At 39.1% G+C, this 18,212-nt stretch overlaps 1 protein-coding gene across 13 annotated transcripts in view; it reads left to right on the top strand.

Moving 5' to 3' along the window:
* Positions 1 to 18,212, top strand: part of DOCK10 (dedicator of cytokinesis 10) — a 210,961-nt gene that overhangs the window by 82,453 nt on the left and 110,296 nt on the right. For all 13 annotated transcript variants that reach the window (XM_036319299.1, XM_036319291.1, XM_036319296.1 and 10 more), the window contains exon 2: positions 10,526 to 10,645. In XM_036319299.1, coding sequence (XP_036175192.1) covers positions 10,526 to 10,645 — 120 coding nt within the window. The remainder of the gene's footprint in view (positions 1 to 10,525; positions 10,646 to 18,212) is intronic.

Here is an 18,212-nt window from a genome sequence, read left to right as displayed (position 1 = left end):
AGTTGTAGAAAAATAATAATAATTATTAGCATATATGAGGTAAGTCAGGAAATGACAGTTTTCATTATTACTATTAGTATGAAATTATTTTGTGTAATTATGTTACTTCTACAAGCAAACATATTTAAAAGATGAGTGTATTTTAATGTAACAAAAATAGCGAATCTGACTCTTGCAATGAAAATGGCACAATAAAGGAAAAGGATTTGGGGCCAGCAATGGCTTAGAGATGCCTGTTTGATCATATACTCTAGGGGGCTGCCAGTACTTCCAATACAACCTGGCACCTCCTGGGAGAGAAAATTGTAGTATGCGGAATGCCAGCACTGAAAGTAAATATGGAAATAACCTTTTTTTTGCCCCCCAATTATTCTGGTATCATAGGAGAGAGATAAGTTAGGCTTAGTGGTACATTAGGGATAGGGCTGCACTGAGTTTACCACCTTAGGAAACCAAGCAGGTACTTAAGTCCCTCGTACCCAGGATGTGTGATGCCTGATGTATGTTTTATAGAATGAGATGACATTGTAATTCATTAGCAATACATGAGTTTACTGAACCTAAATTCCTGAACTTGAAGGAGTCATGGGCTACGAGAGGTTCTCCTTTAAGACCATTCAAATCCAAATAAAGACAAGTTGAGGAGATAATAGTCCCATATTATAAGTGCTGTTCCTTGTATTATATTTTCTTAGATTTCTTTAGTTGCAAGCAGAAGAAACCCACTCAGGTAAATAAGCGCAGTCCAGATAAGAGAACAGAGGGGAGGTTGGAGAGACAGGCTGGGAAAGAATAGGGATGGACGTGGAACATCTTAGGGCAGTGGAAACGGGTGGTCTTGGTGTTAGGGACTAATGGACAATCATGTGGTGTTTTGGTATCTCTCCACTCAAGATCCAGAGTTCTAGAGGGAAGTGTTGAATGGGCCTCACTGGGGTCGCATGCCCTTGTCCACAGAAAAGCAAAATGCTTTTCATTGTCAGATGTTGCAAGACTGCTCTTTATGGGAATAGGGAGAGAATAAAGTCACCAGAAGGAAAGTAAATGCTAGTAGTAAATATATACATGCATACATGCATACATAAATACATACATACATACATACAGGACAGATGTTAAATAGGCCAAAAGTCCACTATACATATTCAGTTTCAAGCAGCCAAAAGTAAGAAAGGAAATAAAAGAATGAGCTGACTCTCACTAGGGGAAGATTTATTGAAAACATAGGTACCTGTTCCTGACATACCTGTTTACATTCATGTATGTGATATGTATGTTTTTGTATATATACATAACACTCCCCTCACACTTGACCTGTTAGTGAAAGTTTATTTGTGTGACTATTGATACTAAAATAGTATCAGAGTTTGTGCCGGTGACAGCTTTCATCAGAGCCTTAATACAAATTAATCTAAAATTCCCAGCAGTTTGCTCCAAGGCATTAATTTCCCTGGTGTCAGGCAGACTTGTAATTGGGTTGTGATGTATTTTAAAAGATATCTATTATCTTTCAAGTGTTTCTAGAAAACTAAATGAGACATACAATTTGATTTGGATATTCTTGGATTTTCTAGTTCTTTATAAGTACTAGTATTAGGTGAAAAAGTAGCCATTTTTACTATAATTTACAATAATGTAACACATGAAAATTGATGTGCTCTTCAAAGATATACATGGTCAGATTTCCTTAAAAAAAAAAAAAGATTCCAAAGGTCTGAATTCAACTTGAAAGTATGTCTTTTATTATAGATTCTATAAGCTTGTTGGTCACCTTGGTTTTCCTAATGAAATTGAGGGTTAACAAAATAGACTATTCTGATTTTTCTATCTACCATGTTTATGTTGAGTATGATGATTAATCTTTTTTTATATATTTGCAAAGAGATTTATAATTTACCAAGTTTAACTGGGTTTATTTTACTGAAATGGACTAAGAAATCAACTACTGGTTGATTTCTCCACCACTGGTTGATTTCTTCTGAGATCTGTGTCCTTTTTTTTTGTTACTAAGGGAACCATGTCCAAATTCGGCTTAAATCTGAGCTGTCCCAGCTGTGGAATTCCTAACTTTGATTTAGCTAGTGTTTTTCCATTCTCACGAAACTCAGTTGGTCAAAAAAGAGAGAAGGTTACAGGGTCAACATAAGATGGCTTATTCTTTACTTAATCATTTCCTTTTTGGTAAGAAAAGCTAGTCTTGTTTTCTGAAGCGCCAACATTTGAGAAGTTGTCCAGTGGAACTCCCGTTGATGAAAGGCTGAACTGAATCTGTCACACGACCACAGGCTGACAGCTGTGGCCGTGAATCCAGCTGCATGGTCTCTCTCCAATTTTCTCATTTGTTTTAAGCACAAATAGTGTGGAAGTTGGCTCCATTTCAACTGCATCAAGGCCAAAGGGGCCTGGATTAAATTAAGGTCTAAAAAATCCATGTGTCATTTAGATCTTTTATTTCCTCTAAGAAAATTAATTAGTTATCTTGATAATGGAGAAATTAGTTACCAGCTGTGTTGTTTCGAATATGTTTTAGAGATCTCAAGATTGGAATTCTTTTTAGGGTCTCTCTCTAAAGACCCCCCAACCCCTAGATCCCTATTCTTAGCTATTTGCTTGTCTGTGTGCCCAGATGTCAAGAGGATATTTAAAGAATTCACATGGTAGAGCCTACTGTATTGGTCCTATGGTAATTAATTTTATTGGTTTGTTTTTCTGAGTCATTAGCCAGGATGCAAAATTTGTAAGATGAAGAAAGCATCTCAGATACAGGATTAATTCTGTTATGATACTCAAATTAGAATAAAGTTTCAGATATCCGAAAATGGCAAGGGTGATTAAGGAAGTCCAAATTGACATCACAGGATACATTGCATGTTGAAGAAAAACATAACACTTCTCAAAAATAGGGAAAAAATATCTTTTCATAATAAATGTTTCTTGAAAGATCAGATTTTCTGAAAAGGAGAGCAACGAGTACAGATTAACAAATTAAAGTGACCTTGCTCCCTAATTACACTTAAAATTTAGAACACAAACATATGGGCCCCAAACACAAGGGATTTGCATTCCTTAGCACATCAAACCATTTCCCTGATTAGTCCTTAGTGATCCTGTTAACCTGTCCTAACAAGCTTGACCTCCATGTATGTAGGTAAGAGCTACAGAAACAAATTCTAAGTATCTACAACTTGACTGTTATCTAGATACTTACATTTTGACAACTAATAAATTTAATATTAAACCAATGCTAAATTTAATCTTTTTTTGAATCTAGAGGTGTAAATACTTAAAAATATTTCTAGGCTGTTTCTCAAGGAAAAAAAAAAAAGTAGAATTTCAAAATCACTTTCTTCTTTCTACCTGTGGGGGACAGAGCAGCCCCAACCTGATTCAGGAGATCCATGGAGGAGCCACTGACCTTTTATCTTTTACTAGAGGCCCAGTGTACGGATTCATGCACATTGAAAGGAAATTAATTAGAATAAATATTTTAGAGGCTGGGGAGGGATCATGGCAGGGCTCCAGAGCGTGTTCATCCCGTCTCACCTGGCCCATCTCACCCAGAGCCAATCGCTGGACCCCAGTAGCAAGCTAACCTACCGGTCAAAGTATCTGCCCCCATGGTAATCATTGCATGTAATAGCATAACCGGATACTTAGCATATTAGACTTTTATTCTGTAGGATTTTTTTAATTTCAGTGCTTTTCCTTTTGTTATCATCTTGCCTCCACAGAATCATTAGTTAATAAAATTTGTTTGTTTGCTTAAATGAAATTTAGATGAAAACTATATACGCATGGAGCATAATTCTTAGTACATAAAGAATTTAGTGTAATTAGTTCAATTGGCTGGTTAATTTTGACTTAGTTTTGGTGTATGCTTTGGGGTAAAACATGTGAGGTGCTTTCAATTATTTTCAAATAAAGGCAAATCTATATTTGTCTGGCATGTATTTGATGGTTCACATACTCCATCTCCTTAATCCTTATAACAGCACTACCATAAGCAGCAAATTGACCCTTGACTCATTGGACTCAACCTAAGTCCAATTTAAATGGCTTGTCCAAATTATGCAGCTGGTAGGTAAAAGATCCTAACTTCCAAATACAGATTCTGACTTGGAATCCTCTGTGACAGTGACTGGTACACAGAGGTGTTTAAGTGATTTACCAGATTGTTATGGTACCCTACAGAGCTCAAAATACTTTAATAAATACATTGCTAATTGTTCTTCCCCTTTTTGCTGACATTAGTTTCTAGTGCACATACATAATCTATAATTTTTCCCCAGTCTCCTTCCCCTGGTGTTTATGGATCTTTTTTTAAAAATTACTTGACGATATTAGTGGTTGAACTTCTATGTAAAGTCCCCACTGGGATTTTCTAGGTTCCCTCTCTGGTGGATTTGCAAAGGGTAAACAATTTTACAATGATTCAATGATTCCCCAGTGTTTCCATGAAGGCATGATAACTTGAAAGACAAAGTTCATTATTTTACCATGATGAAAGCAATCCATGTTCATTTTAGAAAATGTGAAAATTCAAATTAGCAAAATCCTAAATGTCATCATCCCATCGGAATATAATAACTGATAATATTTGGATCTATATCTCTAATCTTTTTTCTTTAAGTTTTTAAAATCTTGCACAGTTATTCCAGTGTGCAATATTTATTTCCACTTTTACTTAACAATAATACATAAGCAATTTTGCTTGTTATTACAAACTTCAAAAACTCAGTTTTAATGGTCATGTATTATTTCTTAGAAAGGATGTACCATAATTTCCTAACCATTCCCTATCCTTGATAATTTATTGTTTCCCATTTATCTGACCATGTCCTTCATTCTACCCCTTATAGAGCTAGGTATTCCAGATTCAAACTCTAATGTCACAATATATGTGAATCTAGAAAAACAGTGTCAAGATGAACTTGACCTTCTTACCTTCTGAGGTAGTGCCCTCTTGTTATCTTTTCTTTTGTAGCAATGCTTGCCACCTTGATCAAGAACCCCAACCTCCTCATGTTTTCCCACAAGAGCCACTCATAAAAATTTTGTGGGTCAATGAACTATAATGAAGGGTGAAGAGTTACAAGGAGGAACCATTGCATGTACTATGAAATTATTTATAGCTTTAATCCAACCCCTACCCTATTTTCAATGCCCTTCCCAGAGCCCATTGTAGCACTAAGTCTCTCTCCATGACACACAATTTTTTGAAAAATATAAAGCACACATTTTTGAGCAGCAGTTATGGTGTCTTCACTTTTTGGATATAGTGCCTACCAGCCTGCCTGCCTTTCTTATCTATCTTGGATTAAGGTGAATATATTTTTCCCATCTTGTTACAAAGATAATGTTGCAAAGACAATTTTGTATAAATTTTGATTATATATGTGATTTAAAAAAAAATGAGTCCCAGAAGAGGAATTCCTGCATGAAATGATATAAACTTATTAACTCAACAAATATTTATTGAGTGCCTACTCTTTGCTCTTTGTACACATTAAATTTACAATAGAAGTGCTTTAAACCCATGGCTAGTGCAAATTTAAAACTTGGCACTTGCCAAGGCCGGTTTGGCTCAGCGGATAGAGCGTCGGCCTGCGGACTGAAAGGTCCCAGGTTCGATTCCGGTCAAGGGCATGTGCCTGGGTTGCGGGCACTTCCCCAGTGGGGGATGTGCAGGAGGCAGCTGATCGATGTTTCTCTCTCATCGATGTTTCTAGCTCTCTATCTCTCTCCCTTCCTCTCTGTAAAAAATCAATAAAATATATTTAAAAAAAAAACAAAAAAAACTTGGCACTTATGTGATGAGCACTGTGGATGTGGTACAGTTCTAAGACATACAAATATTACCCCATAACATTCATTCTAGAGTGCATGCTACACTCTCAGTTGCATCTCAATACAGAATTATCACACTCTTCCTTTCATTTTGGACTTTTCTACATCAGAGCTCCATAGTCCAGCTTATTTTTTTAGTTAGATCGTATTTCTATTCTGGAGACAGGTCTAGGTTGATGATTTAATCATGTAATTGTTCAGTGTTACATACTTCAAATGCTTAGTCCTCAGCATCATTTCACCCATTTGATATTTAATTACAATTATGAAAGCAATTCAGATCTTTGTAATGGATACTATGTTCTTGCAATTGGAATCTTTAGCTAAGGCATAGACCAGCGACTACTCCAAACCAATTAAAGGTCTCTTGGCAGTACTGGCTGTTACGAAGATGGCAGGTTGACCAACTCTAGGACTTAGACATTGTGTTGGCAATCCATGAGAAGTGAGGAATAAGTAGAAGGGAAGGAGCATTTGTTTTGGTGACAGGATCCCATTCTTCTGCTGTGAAGTTGAATTGGAGGAGAGCTGTGGATTTGGGGAAGTGGAACAAACAAATCCCTTAATACTGTATAGGAAGAATAGTGCCTGTTACCCCTGTGGTGCAACACCAGCCCTGCTGCATAATAACAGTACTGGTGGGTGCCTTTTCCCAGGCCTAGAGTGGTTTTAGAATAGCTAATGAAATTCATTACTCATTTGAGAGAAAGAGAGTGAGAGTAAAAAGCACTATGAAAATCCAATCCAATTCAGGGCAGTCTTGGCACATGCCTCCTCCCAGTTGGTGCATTTCCAGAAGAAAGAGGCACATTAAATTCTGGAGGGACAAACCCAACCGTTGTAAAGCTATAAATCAATGCTGCTCAGTTCCCAGTTTTACTCAGTGTCTCTGCAAGCAGCTGTAGTGAGAAATTAACTTATCCCACCATCCTTATATACATCTGTCTCTTTGACTGAAGTATTGAACAAAACAGGTCTCCTGCACCAGAGAGAACTATGGGATCCATAGCCTGGATTCTCACCATCACAAATCATAACGCATTCATGGCAAACACTGCCAGATCCCAGGCTCTAGATGCTATGAAATATATCATTGTTATTTGCATTTTTAAACCTCATGTCCACCCGACCAGCGTGGCCCAGTGGTTGAGTGTTGACGTATGAACCAGGAGGTCACAGTTCTATTCCCGGTCAGGGCACATGCCCAGGTTGTGGACTTGATCCCTAGTGTCGGGTGTGCAGGAGGCAGCTGATCAATGATTCTTTCTCATCATTGATGTTTCTATTTTTCCCTCTCCCTTCCTCTCTGAAATCAATAAAAATATATTTTAAAAAACACAAAAACCCACATGTCCACAAAAATTATAATGCATTCATTGAATATCCTGAAAATTACACATTGATTAACAAGTTCCTTGAAAAGATAGCACTCAACTAATATATCTCTGCCCAGAGGTTAAGACTGACTACATTAAATGAAGCAGATCTGCTAGGTTTTGTAACTTTGTGTCAAAATAACCTCAGTGCAGCATTTTAAACAGGAAAGTCTTAGTAAATGTCATTTATTGATTGACTGGTATGTCCTAGCCTGAAATGAATAAATGAAAATCTACCTTCCAATAGATGCTTACATCTATTGTAAGCTGTGCCTTTTATTGGGCATAACAAGGAGAGTTTAGGATTTAGTTTTTCTGTGGTTTTATTGATAACCTGTGACTTGCGAACTCTAATTTTTCTATTCTATGAATTTAGGTGGCGTTCACTGTAGGTGGAAGAGGTGCCCTAGTAAAATGTCTTCTTTGAAGGTCTGCTAGTCTGCAGCTTATTTATTAATGCTGTAGTTTGTAGCTGGTGGGAGATGAAATTTAAAAGACAGTGCAAACAAGAATGTAGGAGGCCTCTTCAAACATCTTGATGCCATTTGCCTTTAAATCTATCAACTGCAACACACAAGGAGCCACATTCTCACATGGTGGTGTGAGAGAAGGAAAGTGCTAGTAGTTATGCCACCAGCTTATGAGACCAAAGGGCTCCACTTAAGCTGAAAACACAAGAAAGGAAAGAGACATAACCAACCAAATCTGTGGCTGAGATAAGAACTGTCTGTTGCTTTTACAATGCATTCTATTTTATTTTCTATGTTTAATATACCAAAACCATATTAGGGTGGGAAAGAGATTCTAGAGTAAGCCCGGTGTTTCAGACTTGAAGGCCTTGTGGGGCAGTTGGTAAAATCAATGTATGGTTTTGCAGGGTAAGAGGTAATAGAAAAGTACTATGGAGATCCATAGCTGAACTGGAGTGAAATACCACCCCTGAAAGGCATTCAAAGCCAACTAAAAATAAAGTGATGAACAAAAACAGATCTAGAGACAGAGAAGCATTGATCAGACCGTCAAATTTCAGAGGGAAGGTAGGGGAGGGTGGAAATAAGGGGGAGAGGTCAACCAAAGGACTTGTATGCATGCATATAAGCCTAACCAATGGACACAGACACCAGGGGGTGAGGGCATGAGTGGGGTTGGGGGGGAATAAGGACACATATGTAATACCTTAATCAATAAATACAAAAAAAGAAAAAATAAAGTGAAATAAATGTTTGCACCAAACCAAACATCTGGGATCTGCATGTCTCTTGAGCTATCATTTTGTAATCCTTAGAATTGACCTTTGACTGGGAAAACAGGAAATTGTAACTTAAAACAAGTCTAAATAAAATAATTTTTATTAAAAGATACTGATTTTAGGAAGATTTTGTTTTTAATTACTCTATTGGTGCCATAGTGTCTCTACTTCTTCTACTTCAAAATGTGACAAGTTTCACAGCTGTTTCACTCAGTAGATTATGTTGGGCAACTAAATTTCTTCTTTTCTTCAAATATTGCATGGAGTTCTGAATTTTTTTTTTTAATATATTTTTTAATTGATTTTTACAGAGAGGAAGTGAGAGAGATAGAGAGTTAGAAACATCGATGAGAGAGGAACATCGATCAGCTGCCTCCTGCACATCCCCTACTGGGGATGTGCCCGCAACCCAGGTACATGCCCCTGACCGGAATCGAACCTGGGACCCTTCAATCCGCAGGCCGACGCTCTATCCACTGAGCCAAACCGGTTTCGGCGAGTTCTGAATTTTATTTGCTACATCTAGCAATCTTACTTAAAGGGCCCTTTCCAGAGAAAATATTCACTTTACATTTTCCTCGATTTATTTAAGGATTTGTAAAATGGGTTTATTTTCCTTTTGTTTTATTTTGATGCAGAAAGTACATGGAAATCTTTATTATTGGCCCATTGTGTTACATTTTGTTTTGTTTCACTTTTTATATTTGGAAAATCATCAAAATAAACATTGACTGCTACTTTGAGGAGTGCATTCGAAATTATTAAAACGTCAATAAAGATTTCTGGGGCTTTAGCAGCAGAGATCTTTCAAAAAAGGCCTTAGAAATGGAAGCTAAATTTGTGTGCCTTGCAGACTGGGGAGGAGCGTGGGTAGTGGGAAACTGTTGATGTCATTGTCGTGAAAAAAACCCACAAATTTTATTTTCATTTACAAGATCACTTTAGCATACAAATTTCATGGTGACCAGTCCAGCTTCCAAGCCTTAAAATAATCCAAACAGCCATTTCTTCTCATTTGTGTTAATATAAATGCTTCATCAAAGGGCCAAGGGAACTTAGTTGTGTCCTTGGTTTTATGTTCTGTGATGTGTTATTCTTTCTTTTGGGCTCCATCATTTAACACACCAACCCTATAATGAAACAATCACACCTTCTCCCACTAGCATTGTCTTTATCTTTCTGGTGCTATGGGCAGCTTATTTGAAGGAAGTGCCATTCTTTTCATCCTAAGGACTTTTTCTTTTTCTTTTATTTGTATTAATTTGAGAGAGGTGAGGGGAGGAGCAGGGGAGAGAGAGGGGGGTCTATTTGTTATTTCATTTATTCATGCATTGGTTGATTCTTGTATGTGCTCTGAACCGGGATTAAACCGGCAACCTTGGCCTATCAGGGCATTGCTCTAACCAATGAGCTACACAGCCAGGGCTTCAGCTTCACGTCTTCAATGCAGTGTGATTATACAGCTATTTTCAGACTCTTCTCCATTTTCACCACACTGTGTCCATAATAGTTATGTTGTTCATTTCTGTTAGAGAATCATCCAGATTCTCTCTGTTGAGGCAAAAAGGCTCAGAGCCAAGCAATTAATTCTGACACAGGATCCATGCTTCAGTGACAACTAAGACAGCCTGTGATACTTTGATTGCTAGCAGGGAGCCAACATTTTGGAATACACTCAAGTAGACCTCACGAGGAAGTATCTAATTCAGCAAAAGTGATGATGATCATCACAATACTATAGCAAGTAACAGAAGACCTTTCTTCCCCTTGACAAGGTAAAGTTTACGTAGAATTATAGTCTATGGGTGTGCTAGGACTCAGTGAACAGCTTGAGTTACTGAATGAGATGTCACATATTTCAGGATCTTCTCCTATTATTTGAGATCTGGAAATAACAGTTATGTGGCTTTGCCCTAAATGCCTGGAGTCTCTGTGAAGCTATTGGAAGGTTGCACAATGTCAAAGCCTTGGTGATACTAAGACATGAAACCCAACCAGGAATTAAGAAGATTATATGTGTCAGTGGTTAATATTATGTTTTCTTTTTCTACAGCAAGAAAAACCCAGGCTTCCCGAGCCTTTGGATTATGAAACTATCATTGAAGAACTTGAAAAGACGTATCAGAATGATCCCCTTCGAGATCTCCTCTTCTTCCCCAGTGACGACTTCTCGGTGAGTGTGCTCCTTTCAAGCCATCTAAGTTCAGGATGGCCTGCAAGATGATTAGGGGGTGAGGGGAGTCCAGCCCTCCATGTGGTCACCTTACATTACAGTCACTGCAGTGGTAGTCCACATCCAGCAATTTCCAGCGCCCAAGAACCTCATACATTTGGAAGATGGGGGCTAAGTGACAGTGGCCACTTGGAATGGGAGCAGCACAAGGCACTGCCTGGGTCCAGCTAGTCCTGTATCTCTGCCAACGCATGGGTTTCAAACCACTGTCCTACTGGCCTACTTCCCCCTGCAGACCATTTCTAACTAAAAGCTTCCAAGCAACTGTAATCAACTGATGACAAAGGTGGGACTCTCTTGGCACAAAAGAGGCAATTCTTAAAAGTCACTCTTAACCTTGGGTGTCCTTTAATAAGGAAATGATAAGACCTGTGGGCAGAGAAAGATAGGCAGGTGCATCTTCATGGAGGGCTTTGTGATTTTGGATATGCCCTTTTTAGGACAATGTTCACTGGCACAGAGACTGCTCTTGGGATGGTAAACAGTTTAGAATGAATAAAAATGAAATGTGTTTTGGAGAGAAACACAGTAAAGTTATGGATGCACCCACGTGTCCTAACCAATCCATTTTTTGGTCATTTTAAGCATTTAAAAATTGTTAGTGAATATCTAACTATGAAACAGATCTTAATGGGCAGGTGGTAAATTTTCCTTCTTTCTCCTAAAAGAAAGGTACTCTCCAACATCATCAACATGAGCATTTTAAAGCAGATGTAAAGACAGCACTGAATTCATCCTGTTAGATAACTATTGGACCTCAGAGCTCACATTTCCTCAAACAGCCTCAGACTTCCCTTCCCTCCCCTATTTTGGGGGCATGTCTGGCTTCTGGCGTCTAAAGGTTCATTGTTTTCACCTTCCTCCATGGCTCAATAAAAAAGAAGGTAATATGCAAGTTAACTTTCTATTCCAAGTACAAAGAAGAATGGAAGAAAGGTGATAAATTCGTAGGCAGAAAAAGGAAATTCTCCAATCTTTTTCATATTTTTAAATGGCTCCCACATTTGACACACTTTAAGAGAAGCTTATCTCATGCAGAGATCTCATTTCTGTGGTTGGACCAGGCCACTGGGTCTTGATCTGCAAACACAGAGTTCACCCACGTTTTATTTTTAATTCCGTATCCTCATTTTCTTTCAGACTGAAGGCAAACTTAACAGCCTTTTTCTGTCAAACAACAACATATACATGAAAAAATAACACCTCAAAACTTAGAAAACTTTTTCTTCCAGCTCTGTTGTTCAGAAATGTGTCAACAGCTACACCAAATTCCCCCAACTCAAGAAGAGAGTACATGGCATAAAACATTTTCATTGAATTTGACTTCATTTTTTGGTATCTTTCACACTCACTTAAGTTAAGGATGATCTGAATATGGTATGATCTTTGCTGTCCTATGTAAACCGAGCACATAATACATACTTTTTTCTTTTCCCGAAGTGACCATTCCAGTAAACACACTGAATTCTTTTATCCAGTGCAGCCAGCCCCATAGGCATCAAAATGAAGGGCAAACACCTGAGGATTGCCCAAGGGCTTCTCCAACATCTGGCCCTTGTCCATTTCTCAAGGCCATAATCTTCCTCCCCTACCCAACCCTCACCCTTATCAAACACCATCACCCTAATTCCCAACTGGGGTAATATACTAGCACAATTCTGGGTATAACATTCTGTCACCCCTCAGACTCAGTCCTTTCTTTATTCATTCAACAAATGTATAATACTGAGTGTTAGGCATGAATCTAAGAATGGGGAATCAGCATTGATTAGACAGAAATTACCTTGTTTTAATGGAGCTTACCTTTTACTGGGAAGAATAAGGCAAAAAAAAGTGAACAAATTAAATTAACAAGATAGTTTGGATAAAGAGCAGTTCCATAAAGAAAATGAGATAGGGCCATGCAATAGAAGCTGACCAGAAGGAGAACTAGATTGGACTGGGGGGTCATGGACAGCACCAATAACAAGGTTGAACTGAGGAGGACCAACCATGCTAAAACCTAGGAGGGCAGAAAGGGGTGTTTCAGGCTGAAGGAAGCTGCTACAAAGGCCCTGGAGAGCTCTGAGGTTAAAGAGTGGTGTGGGCGGACAGAGAGGGTGATCAGAGAGGAGGTCAGGCAAGGGCAAGGTAAGCCTTTGTGCCATCTTCAAATGCAAGTGGCAAGTTACTGGAGTGTTTCAAGGCGAACAAATGACCTGGTGTATGTTATTAGAGCATATAACAGGGTGAAGAGGAACCTGGGAGAACAGTTGGGAGACTAATTGCCAATTAGCAGGTGTTCAAGAGACATCTGATGCTATGGAGTCCCCCTTATCAGAAAATGTCTTCTCAGACAAACAGCTAAATTTTCATTTACATTAAGCACCTGCCAAATAAAAGGATGGTGTCAAATATTGTTACTGCATGAAGTTGCCAGCTTTTTAACAAAATGCAGATGGATAGTTTTTCCTCGTTCCTGCTCTACAGAGTAAGAGTTGACAAACTGTGGCCCATGGGTGGCTTGCTGTCTATTTTTATATGTCCTGTGAAGTAAGAATTATTTTTATGTGTGTATTTTTTTAACGCTAGTCTGTTGTATTTTCTTCATAGAACTGGTTAAATAGTTGAAAGGAAAAGAAAGAAGCCTCTTTTGTAACTCATAAAAATTATATAAAATTCTGATTTTTGGTACCCATAAATAAGGTTTTACTTAAATGCAATCATTCCCTTTTATTCACCTGTTGTCAATGGCTCTTTCATACTACACCTGCAGACTTCAACAGAAGTGAAGTCATTACAGCAGAGGAGAGGACCTTAAACAATTTACCTGACCCTTTACAGAATCTGCTATACAGATTCCTGCTAAAACGAATTGTGTTTATGTGTTGGAGTTTTTCCCTCTTCCTCTATGTGGAATAAAGAGCTTTCCTTAAAACTCTCTGCCTCTGTCTGCCCCATCCTCTGCCTATGTCACATGTCAGGGGTGTTGGTCACCAACAGCAAGCCAGGCTAGAGGATCATTTCCCAGGCTCATCCTTGAGCAATGGTAAGGACTCTGTGGGATGTGTGTGGACAGTCTCCACCCACCCAGTGAGACGTGGTAGTAGATGACCACTCCAATCCTAGCGTATCACAGAATGGAAGGAAGGGGAACAGCTCCAGCTCCCCACCCTCCTTCCAGTGGTCTTTAACCCAGCTGTGTCTCACTGATTGGAGAATTCAGCTCACTTCTGTGTTTCCACATTTCCAAGCACCCACACTGAGAGCAGACATGATTCATTACTTGGTTTGTTTCATCAATATTTATTTAGCACCCACAAGGCACTGAATATAGAGCAACACTTTCTAGACGAGTGAGGCTGACAGGAAAAGCTAAAAAGCCCTGTGGTTAAGATGTGTGTGCCCTAATATGGATGAATCGTAAAGTTGGTTAAGAATGCTTATAGTTTAGAAGTATCAAGAATTCCTACATCGTTTCTATCTATCCAAGCTCTTGGCCCAAGCTACCATCAGCATCATCATTTTTGGCCTGGGTCCCCAGAAGTGGCCTTTAAAGGGTCTTGCTGCTCCCTCCTTGCCTTCACTTTGATTTGTTTAAAGAAAGCTTTTAGAAATACAAATCAGATAAGCCAGTCCTCTGGGTAAAACTTCCCAGTGGTCTCCCATTACCTTGAGAGTCCGGTCAAGCTCCTTCTTGTTATTGTCCCAGCAAGCTGGTTCCTGATGATCCCTAAGCCCTTATCTCCTCACCCTGTTTCCCTTGCTCACTACATGGATACCTACCTTCCATTCTTTCTGTTGCCTGAGCTTGCCAAGCTCACAGGGCCTTTACCCTCTTTGCGTGCTGGTTCCTGTTTTTCATTCATGGTTCAGTTCAGATGCTCCCTCTCCAAAGACGCATCCCTGACTTCCAGCCTCCATTACCCAACTCCCACACTACATTACCTACCCGATCAGCCTACTTGCTTCTCTTGTAGAATGTGTCAATACCTAGAAAAATCTCAGTTTGCTTTGCCATTCCTGGTGTTTCTCGCTGTCAGATGTAGCCTGTACTAGGACGGGATGTCTTTTATCTTGGTCATTGCAAGGCTCCCAGAAACAAGAGTGGCACTTGCACAACACAAGTGGAAAATGGATATTTATTTCAGAAACATGTAGATTATTATTTTAAATATAACTTTATTCCTTTACAAAGCAAACAGCCATTCTGAAAGAAAATTAGAGAATAAAGAGAATGAAGTAATGAGGAATAAAATGATCATTAATATACTTTCCTCCTTGGCACCATTCAAAAATCACCTCACAAAAACAGCACTAAGATCATGACCCCCTGTTGCAGAGGCTCATTCCACCTAGGACAGTGCCTGGCTAATTTCCTCCCTATAACACTTAATGTACTTACGCACATGCTTTTTGTTACTAGGCAAGGGAGAAATCCATTTATAACTGTATTTCAAGTACTCAACACAATGTCTGACTCATGGGCATTCAATTAAGATAGCTGAACATTGAATTAAAATCATCTTCTAGGCTAAGGGACTGAAGTAGCAGCACCTTCCTTTTTCTTGACACTCCAGGTAGAAACGATTTCTCCTGATGCGTGGGTTCTGGGAGCGGGCACGATGATCTGTATGACTTAGAATGATTCACTAGAAATAAGCAGTTTAAGCGCACTCATTAACAGTACATTCAAAAACATGTACTACTTCAATAATTATATTTGCTATTCTTGTTTTTCTCATCTATCTTTTTGAAGCTGGTAGCAATAGAAACTTAAGACAAAAAAAAAAAAAAGAAAAGAAAAAGAAAGAACTTAGTCACCAAATTGCGGCTTAGTGAATTAGGCAAGGAGAGTAAGGAAGGCAAACAAAAGCTAAAGGACAGTTTCAAGGACACACTGAATCATATTGTGGAGTGATTCTGCTTAAGGAGAGGCAGATACAAAACAGCAGAACCCAAAGTGAGAAAGCCAGAAATGAGTCTCTTGCTAAGCGAAGGACACCGAGAGCCTGAGGTGGAATCATTTCTGGGAGTTACAAAGTGTAAATAAACAAGAAAGTTTAGAGGTCTGAAAGCTAGCACACCTCACACTGTGGGAAAACATTTAGAGGTCTGAAAGCTAGCAGCACCTCACGCTGTGGGAAAGCATATTTCAATACTGCCCACACCAGTAAAACTCCTCTATTTCAGCTCAGCCTTATGGACCACCTCTGTGAGCTAAGTTGTAACTATCACCGATATAAACAAGGTTATGCTTTTAACCTGGGGAAATGCCATTGCCAAAGTCAAAGGTCTATGCTGCACACCTGAAATAGCCTGTTTAGATAGTTACACCATCTTCTCAAAACCCTCCTTCCTATCAAATCCCTAATTCATTACAGCATTAGTCTCTCAGGGCTCTTCAGTACATCCTGGCATTTTCATTGGCTCACTATTAAGACTGAGTGAATTGTGATTTCTTAGCATACCAATGGCTTGTTCGTTTCATAGTATGTTTTTGGCTATAAAAAGCAACTGGTAATGGGGATTTCCAGATTCAACCACATGGGTCATTTGGTGAAAGGAAGCAGAAAGGTCTTATTTTATTTTATTTTTTGAAAGGCAGAAAGGTCATGAGATTGTTGGGTTTGTTTTTCTTGCTTCTCTTACTGAGACACAACCTAACATGTTATAGAAATCTAAACCTCTTTTAAAAAAATATATTTTGTATTGATTTCAGAGATGCAGGGAGATGGAGAGATAGAAACATCAATGAGGAGAGGGAATCGTTGATCAGCTGACTCCTGAATGCCCCACACTGAGGATCGAGCCCGCAACCCAGACATGGACCCTGACCGGGAATGGAACCATGACCTCCTGGTTCATAGGTCGATGCTCAACCACTAAGCCACACTGGCTGGGCTCAACCTCTTTTTAAACCTTGGCTTCTGAGCCTAAGTGGCTCCCAGTGTTCATGCAAGAATGCTATAATTGTGATTTAAAAGCTAAGCTATAGTCTTTGTCAAACTAGGTTATTTCTAAGTTATAATAGCTCTCTCATTTATAAGATAATGAAGCTGAGATTTGAAAAGCCTCTTGTTCAAGGATGGAGAGTAACTGTAAAGATGGGAATCAAACATAAGCACCTTGACTTCTAGTATTAGAGTTTCTGTCCAAATAGTATTCTGTGGCCAAAAATAAGGTGCACAACTTGAGGGAAATATTAACTCCCCGAATCCCACAGTGAGTGGTGCCATTGGATAATTGGCACTGTATGAAACAGTCTAGACTGTGTATTTCAATTCAGTGAGAACGTGTGGAGACTGCCCTGGGCTCCATCATACTAGAAATATATGTCCAAATAAAGATTGGACACTTATAGTCATAGCAGCATTATTCAAATAGCCCCAAAGTGAAAGCAACCCAAATGTCCATCAAATGGTGAATGGATAAACAGTTCCACCTGAAAGGGAATTAAGTACTGACACATGCTAGAGCCTGGATGAAACTTGAAATGTTATGTAAGTGAAAGAAGCCAGTCACAAAAAGCCACATACTGAATGATTCCATTTGCATGAAGTATCCAGAATAGGCAAATTCATGAGACAGAGAGTAGATTAGTAATCATCAAGGGTTGGGAAGAAGGAAGAATGGGAAGTAACTGCTAATGGTATGGGTTTTGATGGGGGAGTGATGAAACTGTTCTAAAATTAAATATTGATGATGGTTCACAGCCCTGTGGATATACTTAAACCAGAGATAGGGCACTGAACAATCATAAAAATATATGTCTACACTCAAATACTTCATTCTTTAAAATAATTAAACAAAATTTACTGAAGAACATGGCAAAACATTTAATTTATTTTTATAATTTGTCCTCAAAGAAGAGTTAATGTGATTTATACTCAAAACAACACACCTGTACAATGACTGACTTAACTAATCACAGGCAGAGCTTTTGGCCCTAAAGACTCTACAGTTAAGCTGCAGGTGGTAACCATATAGTTCAGAGAAGAGAAGATGTATGTTGCATGAATTAGAGAAGATTTTCAAAAAAAGTTGGCACCTATCCTAAACCTGAGATTAGAAAAGAACAAGGAAAGAAAGGGATTCTCTGAGAGACAGAAGAGCGTGGGCAAGGATGGTGCAGGACTGAGCCCCGGATGGAAGAAGGGATGTGAGCAGCCTAGCGGGAAGATGCCGTGGCAGGGTGGCTATCTGTGTCACGGCTGCTTGTGTCTGAGGCTGCTCGTCACAGGGTCATGACAGGGCCATGTCTGCCCGCCTCACAGCCAGCATGTTTCTTCACTGTGCAGCCTTGGAGAGATCAGCCCACTGCCGTGAGTCCTTGCCAAGGGGAGGACCTAGTGCATAAGTATCTGTATACCAGAGCACTGGGTTCTATTCATGCTCACATTTTTCCATAGGTAGAATATTCTATCCTCACCTCCTTAGAGGAGGTGACACATTTTGAAGACTGTGAAATGAATCGCAAAACAGAAGTGAAATGACTTGCTCAGGGGTTTGCCAATCTAAGACTAAA

This window comes from Myotis myotis, unplaced genomic scaffold (assembly GCF_014108235.1).
Source record: "Myotis myotis isolate mMyoMyo1 unplaced genomic scaffold, mMyoMyo1.p scaffold_m19_p_8, whole genome shotgun sequence".
NCBI classification, from domain to species: Eukaryota; Metazoa; Chordata; class Mammalia; order Chiroptera; family Vespertilionidae; genus Myotis; species Myotis myotis.
Note: the sequence above shows the minus strand (reverse complement) of the source record. Positions and strands in the feature narration are given on the sequence as shown.